The 14,712-nt window shown below is 38.7% G+C and overlaps 1 protein-coding gene across 11 annotated transcripts in view; it reads right to left on the bottom strand.

Annotated features, from left to right (window-relative positions):
- Positions 1-1,939: 1,939 nt before the first annotated feature.
- The window catches only part of LOC144064577 (DNA (cytosine-5)-methyltransferase 3A-like), a 28,936-nt gene continuing 16,163 nt past the window's right edge, over positions 1,940-14,712 (bottom strand). For 2 of the 11 annotated variants that reach the window (XM_077587236.1, XM_077587231.1), the window contains 17 exons: positions 10,621-10,848; positions 10,215-10,373; positions 9,987-10,094; positions 9,503-9,650; positions 8,750-8,893; positions 8,091-8,135; positions 7,895-7,974; positions 7,060-7,172; positions 6,603-6,786; positions 6,108-6,192; positions 5,886-6,031; positions 5,701-5,791; positions 5,449-5,597; positions 4,259-4,344; positions 4,090-4,159; positions 3,610-3,680; positions 1,940-2,473 (listed from right to left, as the gene is read on the bottom strand). In XM_077587236.1, coding sequence (XP_077443362.1) covers positions 2,332-2,473; positions 3,610-3,680; positions 4,090-4,159; positions 4,259-4,344; positions 5,449-5,597; positions 5,701-5,791; positions 5,886-6,031; positions 6,108-6,192; positions 6,603-6,786; positions 7,060-7,172; positions 7,895-7,974; positions 8,091-8,135; positions 8,750-8,893; positions 9,503-9,650; positions 9,987-10,094; positions 10,215-10,373; positions 10,621-10,848 — 2,049 coding nt within the window. In that variant the 3' untranslated portion in view covers positions 1,940-2,331. Of the gene's footprint in view, positions 2,474-3,609; positions 3,729-3,878; positions 4,014-4,089; positions 4,187-4,258; positions 4,345-5,448; positions 5,598-5,700; positions 5,792-5,885; positions 6,032-6,107; positions 6,193-6,602; positions 6,787-7,059; positions 7,173-7,894; positions 7,975-8,090; positions 8,136-8,749; positions 8,894-9,502; positions 9,651-9,986; positions 10,095-10,214; positions 10,374-10,620; positions 10,849-14,712 lie in introns of those variants that run through there. The other 9 variants (XM_077587234.1, XM_077587225.1, XM_077587226.1 and 6 more) reach the window with 7 other exon arrangements.

The raw sequence follows: 14,712 nt of genomic DNA on the forward strand, positions 1-14,712 counted from the left end.
CTCAGTGAAACTGCTCATGGCCATTGTTGGCTGTTATTGATGCGTAGACCGTGTTGTTTTACCATGTTTTGTCGCCGGTCTTTTGGTCGTCGGTCTTTTGGTCGCCCGTTGTCGCGGTGACCAAAAGACCGCGACCAAAAGACCGCGATCAAAAGACGGCGACCAAAAGACCGGCGACCAATCGACCGCACACGGTTTTCGGACATTGAGACATGGCAAAACGGAACTATTTCCATTTTTTTTTTATGAAGTAAAGCAAGAAGGTAGAGCTGCGAAATGGGTTGCTTGACAGTTTGTCAGCCAACCACACAGCAGCAGGGCACGAGAGGTTGAGGCATCGGAGAGGCTGTTTTCCATCATATCTTTTTTTGTTTTGTTTTTACACCATGCTGTTTTTATTTTTTATTTTTTTGGTAGGCATGTATATGCCTGTTGGATGAGTTAAACGTCACTGAGTAGAGCCATTATCTCTGTATAGTAATGCACGGATATCTGGTATTTATATAGTTTCTGTCTGACATTAAGTCTAAATTTGATGGGTCTGGAAGAAACGCACCTGTAATGAGTTGAAAGGCAGAATTGTCACGTGGATTAAATGCTCGTAAGTTTGATTGTATAACTTTCCACGATTCTAGTAAAGTAATTTGCACTGTTAAAACGACATATTCAGATTTCTGAGACTAAATCGCAAACATATAAAATGATTGTAATTTCATGATGAACAGGTTACGCATATCAGTGAATGAATGGTTCAACTTTATCATACAATTAACTTCGGTAAAGTTAATGTTGAATAAAACTAGGTAACTTTTATATACTTACTGCACGCAATTATGTCATGATTACATTACTAATTTTATGATATTAAAATGTTTTCCCTCCATGTTACAGTAAAATAATATACAGTATATTCAGTTTTAATTTGTTACAATTAATAATAGGGAAAGGCATCGTTGCAATTCATTACACAGTGATGAATTTCTACCTAAAAAAAGTCAAAAAATTATATCTAAGTCTTTAGTCCAGTGTCACTTTTAATTTTTTTTTCTAATGATGCATTAAGTTTTAGTCATGCAACTTATTGGAAAAATACAGAATCCGCTACTCGGAAAATGCTGTATTTCAAAACTTTTTGTTTCAACTACATGTTGAAGAGAGTGATTGTATACTACTATTAATAGTGTTTATATAAAAAGGGGGATATTATTCACATTAATTTAAAAAACACAAAGTAACTACAAATTCAGTATAGGGCATCTCTTTTTAAAAGAAATGAATACGCTGCTACATGTCGTGCGTTTTTTTGTCCTCATCAACATTATTTCAGAATGTACATTTGAAATATTTTTAAAGGAACATTGCTAGGTAGTAAATAATTAAAAGTACCCGTATACTTCACTGGGACAGCCATTTGAATCCCAATGAAAGACAGATAACTTTATAGATACGGTTTAATAAATAATCTTACATTGGCTCACTTCAGTGACGATAAACTCACCCCTCAAGTTTCATTCAAAAATGGAATACAAGAGGAGTTATTTGAATCAAGGCTACCGTGGAATTTGTTGTGTTATTTTGTTATTTTCTCAGCCCTCGAGTACACTCTCTAGAGGTGGTTTAACCTCAGTGCCTGCTTGAAAGTATTTGGCTTAAATCGACTAAAGACTCAAAACTGCAGCAACTGAAAACAAAATCCAGACCCAAAAAAAGCCTCTGTGAGCACCAAGAACAGTAAAAAATGTCACATGAAGTGTCACCATTGGGCCTTGGCTAAAAAGCCAGGCCAGCACCGCGAGTTCTAGCTGGTGTGTGTGGTGTATTTGTGTTAGATATTGACGCTCACTGCCTTGGAAATACAATTAAAGCACTTCCACTGCACGTGTAACGTTTTGGTTTTCGAGAAAAATGTGTGTGCACCTCGCAGAGACTGCAACTAATGTAAAACAGCCAAAGATATCGGTTTAAGGTCAGGTGGGAGGAAGTTGGTGTGTGATATACAGTACAGTAACTGCACAAAAGTGTATGTTTGTAGGTGTGTGTGTGTGTACAAGGTAGCACCTGGGGACCAAGATTATCCAGTAGGTTATATGGGATCTAAGGATGAGGTCCTTAGCAGTTTGTGTGGTGTATGTCTATGTCTGTCTGGTCATCTGGTTCATCTGCGTCAGCCAACCTTCATGTACAAGCTGTGTGTTATGTACAGTTATCTGTTGTCACAAAGTTTTGTGTGTGTGTGTTTGCATCAGTGAATGTGAAAGAGAGAGAGAGAGAGAGAGAGAGAGAGAGAGAGAGAGAGAGAGGAAGAGAGAGAGAGAAACAGTTGTTGTGTGATTAGTTGCAGGCAAAGTACTCCTTAAGAGGGGCAAAGAGGTGCCTGATGACAGGCACGCTCCATGAACGTCCCAGCAGCCGTTGCCTTGCCAAACGACTCATGTTGGACACGTCAGTGTAGTGGACGGGGAAGCCAAACACCCTGCAAACAAAAAGATAATTATAGAATGAAAAAAAATCGGAGTAATTCTCACTTATTGATAAGCTCCAGCAGCCCCCACGACCCTAAGTGAGTCAGAAAATGAATGAATATTTGTCTTGTTGCTTGACCAGTACTGCAAAATCTAAATGGCCTGTACAGTGGTAGCTTGACATACGAGCAATTTGAGATACGAGTAAAATTTCGGGCAAATATTTATCTTGAAATACGACACAAATTTTGATATACGCTCATAAGAACATCATGGGCACTGTCTTTCTGGTCGCAACTCCCTCGTGTAATGTCTCTACGAGCACTGGGCGGAGCGTTGCATTTTTTTCAGTGGTTTTTTTCCCATTAGTCAGTGCGAATGGCGGAGGGACCCCTAATACGAGAGGAGTATTGGAGTACATCATGGGCACTGTCTTTCTGGTCGCAACTCCCTCGTGTAATGTCTCTACGAGCACTGGGCGGAGCGTTGCATTTTTTTCAGTGGTTTTTTTCCCATTAGTCAGTGCGAATGGCGGAGGGACCCCTAATACGAGAGGAGTATTTACTACTTCTCGTTGGCAAGTGGTCGTGCGTTATCCTATTGTGAAGACATTTGTGTGCATCATTTTCGGAATATTTTGAAGGGAATACAAAAGCAAACAACCCTCAATAGGTTGCCTGAAAGTCATTGTGTAGGTGGGGCAAATAGAGCCAACCCGGCCGGGAGAAGAAAGGTATCAAAATTTAAAACAAAATTAGAATTAAGTTTAGTGTAAGGTTAGATTAAACTTATTTTTCAGTGTGTCTGCATCGGAATCCAAGTTCATTTAAATTTGTTTATGTTATGTTACGAGCACGTTGCCATTTTTGATACTGAAATGGATTTATTGTATCTTTGCTATTTAGGAAAATTTATTGGAAACACAAACAAACAAGCCCATAGTTGGCTGGGATAGGCTCCAGCACCCCCTGTGACCCTTCTGAGGATAACTGGGACAGAAAACTGGTCCAAAGGTATCCGGAAGAGATCGTGGCAGTCAGACTTCTACAAAAAACAGTCGTGGAATATGGTTTTATCTATGAATTTGCTTTGTCAATATGTGAACAAGAAAAGACATGATAACTGTATGAACACAAAATAAATGTACCTTTCCATCTCAGTGCACCAAAGAATGTCCTCCTTGTTGTCCATGTAGACGGGGAAATGCTCGTCTTTCCCCTGCTTCACAGAGTTGGAGCGAGTCGTTATCGTACGCAACTTCTCAAACTGGAATTTTTGCATCCAGGACCAAACACAGACACACAGACAAACAGAAACACACGCACACACACACACACACAAATATTCTTTTTTAAATTCTTAATCCGTCCTGCAATACAGGACCTGGTTGGCTATTTTGTAAAGAAAACAATTAACTTCAAATCACAGTTTATTTAGCTCTCCCAAAAAAGTAATTGAATTAACAATGGATACAACTTAAACAAAAAAGGGGATGTTTTTCGTACTCTACTTTCATATATGCCTTGGTCCATTGTGTCCATAAATGGAAATCTGAGTATTTGTTCACAAAAAAAGATTTTAGGGGCATGCTAAGTGTGCAAACACATACACACGTGCATACTGATACCTTGGCAGTGCGACCGTGCTCAAGACACTCTTGCAGGTCCAGCTTGTCATTCGTCATGGCGCTCAATGGTCTGTTTGTTGAAGATATCGTCAAGATGCTACGTTAAAATGATAATCATTTCCAAGTTGATATTTGGACCAGGTTTTGTGATGGAGCATGTTTTTATTACCTTGACATGCCAGGCAGGTTTCCCCAGAAGTATCGAGCACGATGGGCAGCAGAAACTTCCTTAGCATCGATCATCACAGGGTTGCACTGAATGCAGAATGATATTTACTGGTACATGCTAGCTTGTGTTGTGTTTTAATTATAGCAACGACCGTATTTTCACGACTATAAGACGCACTTAAGTCTTAAATTTTCTCCAGAATAGACAGGGCGCCTTATAATCCAGTGCGCCTTATATATGGACCAATACTAAAATTGTTATCACAATCAAATAAAATAAATCAGTCAATAGGGTACACCATCCTCTACAGCTCTCACAACTACGGCAAGCAGCTCCCGACTCTACTATTTTTCCCGTAGAAAAAGTACTGCGCAGTGACTGCTGGGATATATAGTTCTTTTGTCAATACACCCAGTATGACGGCGAGCGCACTAATTTGGTGCTCGCCATCATTCCGGCTGGATTTACAAAAGAACTCCTGCCGCTAGATGTTGGCGTCAACAGAGCATTCAAAGCTAGACTGCGAACTATATATATATATATATATATATATATATATATATATATATATATATATATATATATATATATATATATATATATATATATATATATAATATGGATAAATATTGAGCCGCAACAGCTCTGGCAATTACCGCAAATGCTGAGATATATAAAACCGTGTTGCATTTCGGTTGAGCTCGATGTAGCACATTAATTCTATGTTCGTCGTCATTCCCAGTGGAAGTTTCAACTGTGGTCCGAGCTTTCAGGAAGGCAGAAATCACTGACTCGATTAATGACGACTTTGGTGACATGCCCACCTGTTCAACATGAGTTATTTTGCTATTGCTGTGTCACGAAAATACTAATACTGTAACCTCGGAGAAAATAAAAAAGAACTGTTGTTTATTCATGTTGGGAGTGAATGGAGTTGTCAGAAAGCTGATTTGTAATCTATTAATAAAGTTTGGCTGACCTATCTGACTGTTTTGTTGACATTCCCTTTAGTGCAGCACCATCTAGTGGTAATGCGGAGCGGTGCGCCTTTAAAAGCGGTGCGTCCTGTGTGTGTGTCAAATACAGAAATAGCACTCGTTACTGACACTGCGCCTTTAAATGCGATGCGCCATATAGTCGTGAAAATACGGTATATTTATTGTTTGCAAATGACTCATGCTCTTCAATACCTCTAAAAAGCGAGATATGTCCCGTTTGTCACTGACTCCCATTGCAACCACGTTCTCGAAGAGCCAGAAGAAAGGTCGCTCGTCACCTTCTTTTGGTCGGGCCTCGTGCAAAAGACGGTAAAACTCGAAAAACAATCGTCCAGTTCCTTCTGCGGGAATAAAACAGAAGGGAATGTGAATGTGGTACTGCCAAAGTAATGGGGTGATTCATTATTTTTTCTCAATGCATTCTATAGTATTTATAAAACATACCAAACAGGCCCTTCCTTGCAGGGTTCACTATGGAGAGGTCATTGCAGGGACTGCCTCCGATCACGAGGTCAAATGGTCCCCACTCTTCAATCTAATGGAGAAATATCATATCAAACGAAACGAGAAGGTCAAAAATTGTGAGTAAAGTGGCTTTAAAAAAATAATAAAGAAAAAGCCAAACTTACATGTTTATGGGTTACGTTGCGAACATCTCCAACGTACATAATGCGTCCCTGGTGCCTGACCATACCGACAGTGATGGAGTCCTCACAGACTTCGGATGCTATATACTTATCAATCTGGATGCCCAGGTCTTTTAGCACCAACAGACCTGGTAAATGATACATTTTTTTGTGATGTTGTGCTAAACACGTGATCTCAGCTGGCACATATGCTCATGTGATCACCTGTGGCGATACCATCAAACAGTGATAAAACCCTGATTGGCTTCCTTTTGTCTGCTGCAACTGGAGCATACAATTTGGCAGGCTCCTGAGGGATAATCACAATGTCGTGAGTTTATTGAAATATGTTAAATTGAACTTAAGTAATGTATGTGTATATTTTTGCCAAATACTGGTGTTGCTTTTCGTGAATAAATATGAGCAACCACCTGTATTCACACATTTTGATGGATGCAGAAATAACCTAATAGTAGTTCAAGTGCTTACAATTGACTTGAACTTTAAAGTAGAAATAGCAACATTGAAAAAAAAAATAGCCATCTGTTAACATAACAGTTTTTCTGATAACTATAATCTAAAGAAATACCATAACAGGCTGTCGGTGGTCAGAGAAAAAAAAAAGATATACCTACGTCTCACTTGAGTATTAGACAAACTATAAAAAATGCAACTTATGGTCCAGAAAACACGGTGTGTAAAAACACAAATAAGACTTACAAAGTCCTGTTCATGATTGTTGGCGAAAAAATGCTGCAGTCGACAAGGCCAATCGTCCCGTCGCCGCAGCAACCCATATGTATTTCGGGGTCCACACATGTAACAATTCCAAGGGTCTTCTTTAATGGCTGCTGCTGCTGAGCCAGGTCCGACCAATAGATCAACACATTCCACGCAAAAACACCTGAGTACACACACAGAAAGAGTTCCAGTAAAAATAATAAATATAAAATATAGAACTGTTTCTGTATCCTCCACATCCCTTACTTGTGCTGCATTTACAAATGTAAGAAACTTTCCATACATTGGCCCCTTTTCTTTGTTTTTTCCAGGCAATTACATTTGCATTGGAAAGAACTATTTTTCACATAAGAGGGGATGTAGTGCTGCTATTTAAGTCTAGTGTAAAATCACAATTGGTGCACACTAATCCCTAAATCAACAGCAGTCTACTGACCTACAGCAGTTGTTGTACCCACACATAAGCACCTCCCTGCCTCCGCAGCAGATGGTGCAGTAGGACTGGTAGCCATCGTCGTCATACTGGTAGGCACACTCCAAAAAAGAATTCTGTCAGATCCCAGGAGAAAAACAAAATGTAAACTCAATAGAATACCGGTAATATATCATTTTCATAATTCTTACAGACATTAAAAAAAATCTATATTGTATTGGACATAGAAATCATGTTACAACACGATCATTAAGTCTTTAAAAAGAAAGCACATAAGCTGTCTTGTCTTACAACATAGTCTGTAAACAATAACGCATGTTGACACACTTCAACTATAAATATGGTCTAGTCTATTTTTGCCATGCATCTGTTTTTACAGTTTCTACATCATAATTAGAGTCAGTTTTAATATATATAGCTGAGATGACTAGGGTCAATTTAAACATTTTCTTTTATCTGCAGGTTTAATGCGATTTTAGGGAAAGGCAAAATCTGCCTAAAAAGCATTGGCAGTGTGCTACATTTTTTTAAAAACTCAGGCAAAGGGATTTTCATTGAGAAAAACAAGTGGCTGAAAAAGCCTAAAATGATTGAAAGCCCCTCCAAAATACAAATTTTTCAGTTGTTTACATATTAATTGATAGCATCTTTTTGTTGCCCCTTATCTCTATTAAAAAAGGCATTGTATATGTACTATGAAAATGTAAGCAAGATGGTTTTTTTGATAGATTAAACTATAAATAAACACCCATTTTAAAGTATGGTGTTGAATTTGTCACATGCAGTATTTGGGTGATATTATCTTCACATATTAATGCATTATGAGAAAGTATCTTACTTTGCAACCCACACACATGGCACCCATAAAGAGGGGATGCTCCAGAGAGACACTGAGACTTCCACAGGAGATACATATATCTGAAAAAAATAAAAGACAACACCACACACAAAATTGAAAAAAGTGTTTGTTTAGTTCAAAGTAATTATATCTTATATTGGATAATAAAAACTAAAAAAAAAGGAAAACAAAGTACCTTCAATGTTCCGGGTTTTGTTTTTAATCTCCTGTATGAGTCTCTCTGGAAAAACAGATCAGCGAGTTATGAATATAATGTTTATATTCACAATGTACAACATAATTACATTATACGGAACACATAAAACAAAATAATCATGAATTAAATCAAGACAAGAATACATCTAAAATAATCATTCATAGATTTTTACAGGCTGAAGGCCTCTTTTATCGCTACTCAGGATGTTGTTCTTTTTCTTGTGGACACTAAGATCCTAGAAAGCACGGGGACTCGGCCGAAATGAAACCCTGGACACTACTTATCATATTAGAATGCAAGCACACCTTTATCTGAAGCGTAAGGCACTGGTAAATTGTTGGATTTCATTTTGGCTTCACTTACTTGTATCATATTGCTCCCTTTAATTTGTGTTGAGTTTTTTTCTATCACTAAAATGTTGCTTACACTAAATTAATTACAGTAAAATTCCATTATAGTATGAGCAGGTAGCACACACTACTTTGGAATGAAAGTAGGCTATACCTTCTGTGAAAATCTTATTCCATCCATTTTCTACAGTATACCTAGCTGAGCTGACTTGAAAGGAGTGTAACCCATGGGCAGGTCACCTGTCAATCACAGGGTAATATTAAATTTCTCAGTAAACTTAAGTTCACCTCTGGTTCCTTCGTCGATCACCTCTCTGATTTTGGGCTTCTCTGCCGCATTTTTTCGAGGTTTCTTGGCAGGGGGAGGAGTATAGGCTGCTTCTGGTTCTGCCCACATCTCAGAGTAGACATCTTTATACGGATTCTGCTCATCTGTTGAAATGAGCAAAAATGACATACAGTGATACCTCGACATACGAGTGCCCCGACATACAAGCAATTTGAGATACGAGTAAAATTTTGAGCAAATATTTATCTTGAGCCAACCTGGGAAAAGAAAGGTATAAAAATTTAAAACAAAATTATAATTAACTTTAGTGTAAGGATAGATTAAACTTATTTTTGAGTGTGTCTGCATCGTAATCCAAGTTTATTTAAATTTGTTTATGTTATGTTACAAGCGCGTTGCCGTGCAAAAAGTCCCGCCTCCCCTCTCTCTGTCCATCTCTCTCCCCTCCGCAAAATCCGTCTAATTTTAATAATATTAAACACATTTTAGTGCTATTAAACTACTAGTTATTTGTTTATGTGTTAATAGATGGTGAATTAGAACAAATAAAAATGTTTTTTCCAATCCAATATCCTATTTTGGGTGTTTTTTTAGAGGGTTGGAACCAATTAATTTTTTTTAGTTCATTTCTATGGGAAAAGTTCGTTTGAGTTACGAGAAAATCGACATAGGAGCTCAGTCCCGGAACGCATTAAGCAAATATCTCGAGGTACCACTGTACTAAGTACATCTTGTGTTGTGGGTGTGTTTACCTTCAGGAGGATCCAATGATTGTGGGCCGCTTGGTAAGAAGCCAGACATAGCCCACTCTATCATCTGACTGGTCTGAGGTTCTACACCGTCTGTGTCGTCGGTTGGGTCACAGGACGGAGTGGGTCGACCCGCTCGCACACTTGCCACCTGGATGTAGAACAAAAATACACGTGCTTCAACCATCCATTTTTTATGATCGCTCATCCTGGGTCGTGGCACACTGGAGTCTATCCCAAACTTTGGTAAAAATATTGACCACAACCTTGACTGGTCAAAAATTAATTGCAAAATGAATTGGTAGCATAGGTAAATTGATTTGACTGAGCTCTTCGGCTTATGCCTCTCAATGCCAAACATGAACATTTTAGCATAAAATGTTTCCAATAAAAGATGTAGAGGAAATTTGATTTTTTTTTAAATAACAATAAGAAATGTTCGCGTATCCAGAATTAAAAGAGGTGATTAGAAGTTCGGGTGCATTACCTGCAGTGCCTCAAAGATGGCTTTACGGTACATAGGCTGTTTGTTGTAGGTGGGCTGGTGGTAGGCAGATGAGAAAGAGCTCAAAAGCATGAGTTTCTCTACACAAACCTAGAAAAGATGTCAAAAGAGGGAATTTCAGTTGGTTCAAAATAGCCTTACAAATAACTCTAACTGGTCAGGAATGACTTTGAAAGGGAAGAATAGCTCATGTAGGATCAAACCACTCACCACAGAGAATTTGCCATCCCCAAACCACATGACCCAACGCGTTCCGTCAGCGGCTCGACTACGTCCGCTCATCCACCAGGATACAATCCTGCCAGGCCACCAGGAGAAACCTCGCAGCTTCCCGAAGACTAGAGTCCCTATTCCGAAGCCCCTGCCATCCTGTAAGCATCCAGGAGGGGGGGATGACAGTGGGTAAACAGAATAGAAAATACCGTATTTTCACGACTATAAGGTGCACTTAAAAGTTTTCTCCAAAATAGACACAGCGACTTATAATCCATTGTGCTTTATATATGAAAAAATATTAAAATGTGTCATTCATTGAGGGTGCGCCTTTTAATGCGGTGCGCCTTATAGTCGTGAAAATACGGTACTTGAGAATGTACCAAGCAAATCGTGCTTTCACCTGGTATTCTATCTCCCTGGGGGTTGCCTGCTCCCCCCGTGCAACTGGTTCTGGTGTTACGGCAACAGTTGGCGAGGCGGGATCTGTTTGTTGCTGGGACGGCAGAGGGTCTGGACGGGAAGGTAAGGGGTCTGGGCTGGCTGGCTCCTCCTCTTTTTGAAAGTCAGCTTCCGATGTGAGGTCGTCCATCATGCACATTTCAGCTTCCCTGTAAGCCCGTCTTTCTGCCTGTGAATGATAAGTGGAGAAACTTTAGTTTTAAAACAGTTAATTTTTTGGTCAAAAGTATACCAAAACATGTTTCAAGAGGAGACCTCAATTCCCACAACGCTACCAATGACAGTTGGTCGTTTCCAAATATTCGTTCAGAGGGCAGAGGTCAAAGTTGGCTGAAATGCATTTTCTTCACACCTTTTTTTTTTTGCTACAGTTACATTACCCTTCTGCCACAAGAAAGATTCTCATTGATATCAATTGCGGACTTATACAATTTATCTGTAAACAGTTCAAGATGAAGGTTTCGGTGCTCCGGGCTGTGAGAACAATCCCTTAATTGATCCTGTGAAACGGGAAGTGAGCAGGGCGGGAGAGCAAACTGGCGATGCAGTTCACCGGTTTCAACTCAGGAAGAAGAGAAATAATACAAAGCGAAGGGTGAGTATGAGGGAGAGCAAAAAAAAAAAGTGAAGCAGAAGGCAAACAGAAGTTGTATTTTAGCCTTCAAACGTTTTTACACAATGATTCCAGCTGGTATACTTTATGACAAAAGCATTTTGAACTACAGTACAGTAACATTGAAACATACAATAAGTGAAGGGTCAATATTTGAGTTGTTTTCATCCCAGATGTTAAATGCCCAAAAGTAGGATTACATATGAAACATGCTGAATGGGAGCAATTTAGCTCAAGTATGTGAAGTAAGTGTTGGTTGTTACAGCATATGAAGCAAATGAAATCAGTGAATGAAATCAGATTCAAACTGGAGCCACAATCAGTAAGCACAAATCAGGGCTCGAGTGTTTACCCTATGTAAATATTGCACAGCTCTGTAGTTTGTGTTTGTTTGACCAAATGGTCGTGATAGGCAACCTACAATCAGCAGTGTACGTTCTGAAGTAGATAGCGATGATTGCGAAGAAGACAAACACATTAGTTGCTAACTAATCTAACACAAACTAAACTCTAAAATCACAAACGTACAAAAATGAAAAGGCATTAGCATCTGCCACTTGTCACAAATCATCACGTCTGCCTCACAGCATATATTCCATTTGGAAAGACAAAAAAATGGTACTAGAAAAACAAGAAAAAATTTCAAATACTGCTTTAAGCCATCTCAAAACTCATTGATGAAATTACAGCAAAACATCTCCAGAGTATGAAAAAAAATCCTCCTGATCTGAATGGCTCTAAAAGATTTACATTCCACATTGTTCATTACTCCAGCCGGCCTGTAAACAACATCTAAAGGAATGAATGTGTGAAACAAGCAGCAGTAAAAGGATGGCATAAATTACTCACTGAAAGAGACAGTAAAAGTGAGAGGAGCTATTCACTCTCCCCCCAGTTTGACCCAAAAACTCTTCTTGGCTGATGTTGACTTCTGACCTCATAAACTTTTAATCGTCCTGTTACTTGGGGTTTAGGCAAACCATACACAAAAAACACACTAACACAAACACGTGTTCTTTAACCTTCTAAGACCCAAACTCTTGCAAGGCATGTATTTATATTTAGGCCAATTGGGACCTGATGAGTGTAAAAACAAAGAAGTATCTTTATACATGTAGTTTCTGAGAAAAATGATGTCCACATCATAATTGGACACCAGGCCCTTGTAGTCCAAAATTTAACATTGTAGTCTTGACAACCAAAAATGTGATGTCCACACATGTGGACGGCAGGTCATAGGTTACGAGAACATCCCTATAGTCATAAGTTTCTTTAATATTTGGATGCTTAAGTAAATACAGGAGCCTTTATCGCTTGAATGTTGTGACATATGTGCCAGACTATTCTAAAAATAGTCATTAGTGAATGGTTGTTGTGATTTTGTAGAGTGGGCATTACAATGGAGGGCGGATTATCATATGCAGCTCAAATTGGAGAAGTTATTGGTTCAAATCTGGCCAGTGTGTACATTGCAAATAATTTTCATTTTAGTTGAATCTCAAAATACCTTTTGGTGTGAATGTGAGTGTGAATTGTTGTTTGTCTACATGTGTATTGTAGAAATATAGTTTATCTTCATCATCTTTTTACCTGCCAAATTCAATGGCATTTTAAACAGAGCGTGTAGACCTTTTTTATCCAACATAAATAGGTCAACCAATGTTTTCTTCTATTACACAGTAAATTGAGCATTTATCACACGCACACATTCAAGCAATGGTGAGGTGAAATTACTAAACGAAAGACTAGGAGAACCATAACTGTTATGGAGTACTTTCAGTCAGATTACAAACAAAGACATAAGAAGAGTTGCCATGAGTTACAACTTTGAACTCAGAGGTGACACCCCCTTGATCTGTGACCCCCACACCCTGTGACCTAGTCCAATGAACCATTTGGAAACCACACCCCCATTTACAGCCATGACTGACCCTGACCTCCAAGTGAACTCAGACACACACAAACTCAGAAACACTAAGGGTGAAGACCCCTCCTCATGATGTCTACAGGAAGAGACTGCTTTCATTCTTAATCAACTCGTGATTGAATATACGTAAAAAGCTCCAAAAAATGTGTCCTACAGCGCTCAAAATGAATAAAAACAAAGAATCATACCTTGATAAAATGGTCATATCTGGAAAAAGTCAGAAAGCATAAAGTTTATGATTGAAAATCAATACAGTTTTAAACCCAGCTGGCCCAAAAGACACATCCAAATGAAAGTCCAACTTGAACAACATTGAACGCAAAACTGATAGATCTAAATCTACAAGCTAAAAAACGTCAGTTTGCAAACCAGCCAAACAAAACTTTGCATTCTACAAACCACTGCAATCCCAAATAATGGTGTAGTCTTAAAACGCTGTTTAACCTAGCAAAGATTACAACAAAAACACCCTTATTACCAACTCTGTACGGAACTACTATGAGCAACAAATGTCAACAGGGGTTAAAAAGCAAAAGAAAAGGAAAATGAAAAAATATCAATGCATACATACACTTTAGAAGATCTAAAAATATATAGAACTTACAGATTGGCCATAGCATTGTTCTTCTCTGGCTCTCTTTCTCTCTGTCATTTTCTTCAGTGTCTCTCTTCCTCTAAGAGTTTCCTCTCTTGTTGCCTCCCCGACTCATATGCTCAAACATTCTTAAAGCCTGTGCACTGCTGATTGGCCAGCCGTGAACCAAGCGATTGATTTACAGGCTTCCTCACCTCACACATGACTAGGTAAACTCCCACTACACAGCGACTAGTTGCTGCGCTCGAATGTGCGGAAGCCACTGGGATTTACATGTGACGATGACACCATGGATACAAAACAACACAATGTGGGCATGTGTAAAGTGTGCACGGTGCTTATATAAAGTAGTGTGGGATGCGCTGTTCACCAACTATGATGCATATTGACACGATTATGGTACTGTGAAAACCTGGCGAGCAAAATATTTCGAGCCACTTGAACACTAAATTGATTCAAATGATATTTTCTCCACAAAGGGCTCACAAAATCTGTATTTATAAGCAATGAAAGAAGAAAAATATGAAACTGCGCTTCTACTTTTACACTCAAAATAGGTCATACTATAAAAGACAAACAGAAGAAAAATGGTCATTGATGATCGTGATGTATATAGCAGAATAAAATGTTAAAAGTCTGGGAGCAAGCTCGATGGAAGATTGTTTATGTAGCTATTTTGTAACCTTCATACTTTCCAAAAGCAGTACAATGACAGAATTCCTTGCTCAAGGACACCATGACAATAGTCAGCCCTCACCTCAACAACTATTGGCAAGTTTTTTGTCCGCAGCATAATTTGAACAGATGAAATACTGTGATCCCAAAATAAAACTTCAATTATAGAACAGATGAATCCCTAAAACAGAACAATGCCATTCATGTATCACAAGAATACTTA

The sequence above is a fragment of the Stigmatopora argus genome, chromosome 19 (genome assembly GCF_051989625.1).
Source record: "Stigmatopora argus isolate UIUO_Sarg chromosome 19, RoL_Sarg_1.0, whole genome shotgun sequence".
NCBI lineage: Eukaryota > Metazoa > Chordata > Actinopteri > Syngnathiformes > Syngnathidae > Stigmatopora > Stigmatopora argus.